Source organism: Triticum dicoccoides, chromosome 6A (genome assembly GCF_002162155.2).
Source record: "Triticum dicoccoides isolate Atlit2015 ecotype Zavitan chromosome 6A, WEW_v2.0, whole genome shotgun sequence".
Taxonomy (NCBI): Eukaryota; Viridiplantae; Streptophyta; class Magnoliopsida; order Poales; family Poaceae; genus Triticum; species Triticum dicoccoides.
Window position 1 is genome coordinate 517,354,856 of NC_041390.1, and position 7,855 is coordinate 517,362,710.

At 43.1% G+C, this 7,855-nt stretch overlaps 1 protein-coding gene across 1 annotated transcript in view; it reads right to left on the reverse strand.

Moving 5' to 3' along the window:
• The window catches only part of LOC119315942 (GDSL esterase/lipase At5g45910-like), a 57,894-nt gene extending 50,358 nt beyond the window's left edge, over positions 1 to 7,536 (reverse strand). The window contains exon 1 of the mRNA XM_037590371.1: positions 7,369 to 7,536. Coding sequence (XP_037446268.1) covers positions 7,369 to 7,536 — 168 coding nt within the window. The remainder of the gene's footprint in view (positions 1 to 7,368) is intronic.
• Between the last annotated feature and the right edge of the window lie 319 nt (positions 7,537 to 7,855).

Genomic DNA, 7,855 nt, shown 5'->3' on the forward strand with positions numbered 1-7,855 from the left:
TATTATTTCCAATAAGTCAGTTGCTCGCTCCATTGTTTCGGAGAACGGAGTCTTTAGTCATCTTGCCCATAAGGCATGGTTCGCAAGCACCAAGTGATTCATAATCAAGTGATTCCATAATCCCATCAGCATGGAGTTTCTTCATGCGCTTTACACCAATATGACCTAAACGGCAGTGCCACAAATAAGTTGCACTATCATTATTAACTTTGCATCTTTTGGTTTCAATATTATGAATATGTGTATCACTACGATCGAGATCCAATGAATTATTTTCATTGGGTGTGTAACCATATAAGGTTTTATTCATGTAAACAGAACAACAATTTATTCTCTTACTTAAATGAATAACCGTATTACAATAAACATGATCAAATCATATTCATGCTCAACGCAAACACCAAAACCACTTATTTAGGTTCAACACTAATCCCGAAAGTATAGGAAGTGTGCGATGATGATCATATCAATCTTGGAACCACTTCCAACACATATCGTCACTTCACCCTTAACTAGTCTCTGTTTATTCTGCACCTCCCGTTTCGAGTTACTAATCTTAGCAACTGAACTAGTATCAAATACTGAGGGGTTGCTATAAACACTAGTAAAGTACACATCAATAACATGTATATCAAATATACTTATGTTCACTTTGCCATCCTTCTTATCCGCCAATCACTTGGGGTAGTTCTGCTTCCAGTGACCAGTCCCTTTGCAGTAGAAGCACTTAGTCTCAGGCTTAGGACCAGACTTGGGCTTCTTCACTTGAGCAGCAACTTGCTTGTTGTTTTTCTTGAAGTTCCCGTTTTTTTCCTTTGCCCTTTTCTTGAAACTAGTGATCTTGTCAACCATCAACACTTGATGTTTTTCTTGATTTCTACCTTCATTGATTTCATCATCATGAAAAGCTTGGGAGTCGTTTTCGTCATCCCTTGCATACTATAGTTCATCACGAAGTTCTACTAACTTGGTGATGGTGACTAGAGAATTCTGTCAATCACTATTTTATCTGGAAGATTAACTCCCACTTGATTCAAGCGATTGTAGTACCCAAACAATCTGAGCACATGCTCACTAGTTGAGCGATTCTCCTCCATCTTTTAGCTATAGAACTTGTTGGAGACTTCATATCTCTCAACTCGAGTATTTGCTTGAAATATTAACTTCAACTCCTGGAACATCTCATATGGTCCATGACGTTCAAAACGTCTTTGAAGTCCCGATTCTAAGCCGTTAAGCATGGTACACTAAACTATCAAGTAGTCATCATATTGAGCTAGCCAAACGTTCATAACGTCTGCATCTGCTCCTGCAATAGGTCTGTCACCTAGCAGTGCATCAAGGACATAATTCTTCTGTGCAGCAATGAGGATAAACCTCAGATCACGGATCCAATCCGCATCATTGCTACTAACATCTTTCAACACAATTTTCTCTAGGAACGTATCAAAATAAACACAGGGAAGCAACAACGCGAGTTATTGATCTACAACATGATTTACAAAATACTACCAGGACTAAGTTCATGATAAATTTAAGTTCAATTAATCATATTACTTAAGAACTCCCACTTAGACAGACATCTCTCTAGTCATCTAAGTGATCACGTGATCCAAATCAACTAAACCATGTCCGATCATCACGTGAGATGGAGTAGTTTCATTGGTGAACATCACTATGTTGATCATATCTACTATATGATTCACGCTTGACCTTTCGGTCTCCATGTTCCGAGGCCATATCTGTATATGCTTGGCTCGTCAAGTATAACCTGAGTATTCCGTGTGTGCAACTGTTTTGCACCCGTTGTATTTGAACGTAGAGCCTATCACACCCGATTATCACGTGGTGTCTCAGCACGAAGAACTTTCGCAACGGTGCATACTCAGGGAGAACACTTCTTGATAATTAGTGAGAGATCATCTTAAAATGCTACCGTCAAACTAAGCAAAATAAGATGTATAAAAGATAAACATCATATGCAATCAAAATATGTGACATGATATGGCCATCATCACCTTGCGCCTTTGATCTCCATCTCCAAAGTACTGTCATGATCTCTATCATCACCGGCATGACACCATGATCTCCATCATCTTGATCTATATCAATGTGTCGTCACGTGGTCGTCTTGCCAACAATTGCTCTTGCAGCTATTGCTATCGCATAGCGATAAAGTAAAGCAATTATTGGGCGCTTGCATCTTATGTAATAGAGAGACAACCATAAGGATTTTGCCAGTTGCCGATAACTTCAACAAAACATGATCATCTCATACAACAACTTATATCTCATCATGTCTTGACCATATCACATCACAACATGCCCTGCAAAAACAAGTTAGATGTCCTCTACTTTGTTTGTTGCAAGTTTTATGTGGCTGCTACTGGGCTTAGTAAGAACCGTTCTTACCTACGCATCAAAACCACAACGATAGTTTGTCAAGTTGGTACTGTTGTAACCTTCGCAAGGATCGGGCGTAGCCATACTCGGTTCAACTAAAGTTGGAGAAACTGACACCCGCCAGCCACCTGTGTGCAAAGCACGTCGGTAGAACCAGTCTTGCGTAAGCGTACGCGTAATGTCGGTCCGGGCCGCTTCATCCAACAATACCGCCGAACCAAAGTACGACATGTTGGTAAGCAGTATGACTTATATCGCCCACAACTCACTTGTGTTCTACTTGTGCATATAACATCAATACATAAAACCTAGGCTCGGATGCCACTGTTGGGGAACATAGTAATTTCAAAAAATTTCCTACGCACACACAAGATCATGGTGATGCATAGCAACGAGAGGGGAGAGTGTTGTCTACGTACCCTCGTAAACCGACAGCGGAAGTGTTATGACAATGCGGTTGATGTAGTCGTACGTCTTCACGGCCCGACCGATCAAGCACCGAAACTACGGCACCTCCAAGTTCTAGCACACGTTCAGCTCGATGACGATCCCCGGACTCCGATCCAGCAAAGTGTCGGGGAAGAGTTCCGTCAGCACGATGGCGTGGTGACGATCTTGATGTTCTACTATCGCAGGGCTTCGCCTAAGCACCACTACAATATTATCGAGGACTATGGTGGAAGGGGGCACCGCACACGGCTAAGAGAACGATCTTGAAGATCAACTTATGTGTCTAGAGGTGCCCCCTGCCCCCGTATATAAAGGAGTGGAGGAGGGGAGGGTCGGCCCTCTCTATGGCGCGGCCTAGGGGAGTCCTACTCCCACCGGGAGTAGGATTCCCCCTTTCCTAGTCCAACTAGGAGTCCTTCCAAATAGTAGGAGTAGGAGACAAGGAAGGGGAAGAGGGAAGAGAAGGAAGGAGGGGGCGCCGCCCCTCCCCCTAGTCCAATTCGGACTAGTCAATGGGGGGGGGGGGCGGCCTGCCTCTTCCTCTCCCCTAAAGCCTAATAAGGCCCATATACTTCTTACCTCGTATTCCCGTAACTCCCCGGTACTCCAAAAAAATACCCGAACCACTCGGAACCTTTCCGATGTCCGAATATAGTCGTCCAATATATCGATCTTTACGTCTCGACCATTTCGAGACTCCTCGTCATGTCCCCGATCTCATCCGGGACTCCGAACTCCTTCGGTACATCAAAACTCATAAACTCATAATATAACTGTCATTGAAACCTTAAGCGTGCGGACCCTACGGGTTCGAGAACAATGTAGACATGACCGAGACACGTCTCCGGTCAATAACCAATAGTGGAACCTGGATGCTCATATTGGCTCCTACATATTCTACGAAGATCTTTATCGGTCAGACCGCATAACAATATACGTTGTTCCCTTTGTCATCGGTATGTTACTTGCCCGAGATTCGATCGTCGGTATCTCAATACCTAGTTCAATCTCGTTACCGGCAAGTCTCTTTACTCGTTCCGTAATACATCATCTCTCAACTAACTCATTAGTTGCAATGCTTGCAAGGCTTATGTGATGTGCATTACCGAGAGGGCCCAGAGATACCTCTCCGACAATCGGAGTGACAAATCCTAATCTCGAAATACGCCAACCCAACATGTACCTTTGGAGACACCTGTAGATCTCCTTTATAATCACCCAGTTACGTTGTGACGTTTGGTAGCACACAAAGTGTTTCTCCGGTAAACGGGAGTTGCATAATCTCATAGTCATAGGAACATGTATAAGTCATGAAGAAAGCAATAGCAACATACTAAACGATCGAGTGCTAAGCTAACAGAATGGGTCAAGTCAATCACATCATTCTCCTAATGATGTGATCCCGTTAATCAAATAACAACTCTTTGTCTATGGTTAGGAAACATAACCATCTTTGATCAACGAGTTAGTCAAGTAGAGGCATACTAGTGACACTCTGTTTGTCTATGTATTCACACATGTATTATGTTTCCGGTTAATACAATTCTAGCATGAATAATAAACATTTATCATGAAATAAGGAAATAAATAATAACTTGATTATTGCTTCTAGGGCATATTTCCTTCAGTGGGTTGTGCCCACCTGGTGGTCCCGCTCTAGTAGTTATTTGCTCCAATATTTATCATATATTTCAAAACAATTCTCCATAAATTTTCAGCTCATTTGGAGATGTGCAGAATAGGTAACTCTGACGTAGATTTTTCAGGTCCAGAATTCCAGCTGCCGGCATTCTCCATCTTTGTATAAACTTGGCATATTATTAGAGAAAATGCATTAGAATTACTCTATAAAGCATTATTATGCATAAAAATATTATAAATAACAGTTGGAAAAACATGATGCAAAATGGACGTATCAGGTATCCTTCTTGCGGACACGTAGATCATGGGGTCTCCCTCTTGGCGGTGTGTGGTTGGATGGACAAAATCTTCTACAACACGAGGTCCACGAGGTTGCGCCTGAGGGGTCGCCTGGGTCCTCATGAACTTGGTTGAAAATTGGTGACCGCCCGCTCTCAGGAGATACCTCCCTCTAGCTTGGCCTTCACTAGAGCTCTCTCTACTACCTTTTCCACTCTACCACATGATCATGCAGTGGTAATCAGTGATGGGTATTGTACCTCATTTTGGCGAGACTCATGGCCCCTTGCGGTGCTCCCTGTGTGGCTCCCCTAGTTTTCTTCTGCCATGAGAATAGAAATAAGCTCTCAATTGCTAAAGATCTCGAGCGAGGCCTATATGGCACCCTCATCCCTTGACTACCATATCTAGAGCTCATGTCTGTATTTATTTGGTTATTCTTCTATGGATGTTCATGTGCTTGTAGATCGGTTCAAGCTTCTAATCTTAGTTTTTAATTAGATCGATGGTTATATTTTATTTCAAAATAAATCATGACTATGTCCTCCAATTTTTTGGCGTGAATAGCTAGGGAACATCAGCTTTTTTAGGGGTATCACCACTTTATTTATTCAACAAGGATGTAAGTTGGATACATGCAATATCTGGGGGCTGTAGAAGCCACATGTGGGGCCCCACATCAAAAGATAAACTAGCTTTGGCTAAACTATGAGCTTCTCTATTAGCTTCTCTAGGTTCAAACTTTACAAGAGCTATTTCAAATCTAACATCAAATCTTTAATGTCATTTATGATCATCAGATTCATCGTCGCCCTGCAATCTGTGGCAACCTGAATTTTCTAAATATGCAAGTCTAGAGCTAGCGATAGTGCTTCACGTACAACCATGCTTCTCGTACTCCTGGCTCGATCATTTCCTGCTCAACTAGTGTTGATGCCCCTACATATTTGCCATCATATTCGATGCAAATAGTTGCACATGAGCCTACATGCTCATTTGTGAAAATAGCAGCATCGACATGTATCTTGTGGCATCCTTCCACTGGAGGAGACCACCTTGTTCCCGATCAGCTAACCATGTTGTTCCAGATCTTCTTACTGGGGATCATTGAAAGATCGCTCAGGTAGCTACTCCCCCCGTCCTTGAAAGAGTGTACTTCCAACATTGTTGGAGAGTCAAACTATCTCAAAGTTTGACCAAATTTGTGCAAAAATATATCAATGTTTATGAAACCAAATAGGTATATGATGAAAATATATTTTATCATTAATCTAGTGCTACTAATTTGATAGCATAAATGTTGATGTATTAGTGTATAAATATGGTCAAACATCAAAAAGTTTGACTTTCCAAAAAAGTTGGAAGCACACTCTTTCAAGGACGGAGGGAGTATGTATGAAGCTGTCCATAGCATCGGAGATTGGTAATGCTCCTTGTGAATAGCATGATGTGGAACCCACCAGATTGGCCACATCGTTATAAGGACTATGATGAACTCATCCTCCTTCATTGCATCCTTCATGTGCAGTAATCAAACTCTTGTATCATTGGTTCTGCACTCAATTAGTACATCCACAATATGCGGGGGAACGTCAGCTGATAGGTTCCCCTTTATCGAATGATTCGTTTGCTAGAGGAGGACAAAACCAGTGACCGATTCAGCATCTTGGGGGTTTCGCTCCAATGGGTTACCAAGTGAGCCCCAATTGGGCCAAAGGCATGTTTAAATGCTTTTCCTTTAAATGTCATTCACCCATATACAGTACAAGGAAGAGACACATAAATTTACAAAACTGCCAAGATCTAAAATTTAAAAGTTGCCATGCTATAACTAAAAATCTACCCAACCAGTAAATTTACAATTATATATATAATAAAAAATTGTTGTGTTATCTAAAGAATAAAAACACCATGCTAATTTGAGAACAAAAAGAATAATCCAATGGCAAAGTTATCAGAAATAAATATTTATCTAGAACAGGCAGAACATATAAATAATAGGTGAGGGAGTCCTGGATTAGGGGGTCCTCGGGTATCCGGCCTATTCGATATGGGCTGGATTGATGGGCCATGAAGACAGATCGGAAGGTTATCCCCCGTGTCCGGGCAGGACTCCTATATGCGTGAACGGCAAGTTTTGGTGTCCGGATGTATTACTTCCTTCCTCTACAAACCGACTTTGTACAACCCTAGGCCCCTCCAGTGCGTATATAAGCCAGAGGGTTTAGTCCGTAGAGGCTATAAGAATTCTCATAGGCTAGAAAACTAGGGTTTAGCCATTACGATCTCGAGGTAGATCAACTCTTGTAACCCCTATAATCATTGAATACAATCAAGCAGGATGTAGGGTTTTACCTCCTTTAGGCCTTGTTCGGTTCAGGAGTGTTTAATCCTCTGGTGGATTTAATCCTCTGGAGGATTGGGTGATCCCCCACCCTACACTAAACCCCTCGGGGAACACATACATGTCCACCATGCAATCCATGTCAATTGTAATGCATTCGGTTAATCCCTTGCTGCAGATAGAGAGAGCATGCAGAGTAGACAAGGGAGAGAGAGAAGAGAGAGAGAGAACTAACCTAAAGTTCTTGTCACCGACGACCTCCTCTTCTCCAGCGTGAGGCGGCGGGGGAGATTGGTCGAAGTCCAGCTAGGGTTTCCCCCAGGCTCCATGGCTGTCTGGGTCGCGTCGAGCTCGTGCTGCTTCGTTGTTGTCCCGACAGTTGAAAAGGGGAGAAGGATGGGAAGGATGAACCGCGCCATCGCTATGTGTCTCCGGCGCCGCCGGCATTGAAAGGAAGGAGGGAGAGATGGTCGGGGCAAGAGAGAGAGAGGTCGCGTAACGTTTCATGACAGGGTTTGTATCCACAGGATGGGCCGTGTGGGTCACTTCCCAGTGATTTCCATGGGGTTACGGAGGGATTTGGCCCAGACCGGGTCCAACCGAAGACGCATATAAGACAGAACGGGATCCAAACTAGGCCGGGGCTAAACCCACGCGGATCGACCGGGTTTTGGCGAAATACCGGCGGGGACGGGATTAAACGAACAAGGCCTCCAGAGGGCCCGAACCTGGGTAAAC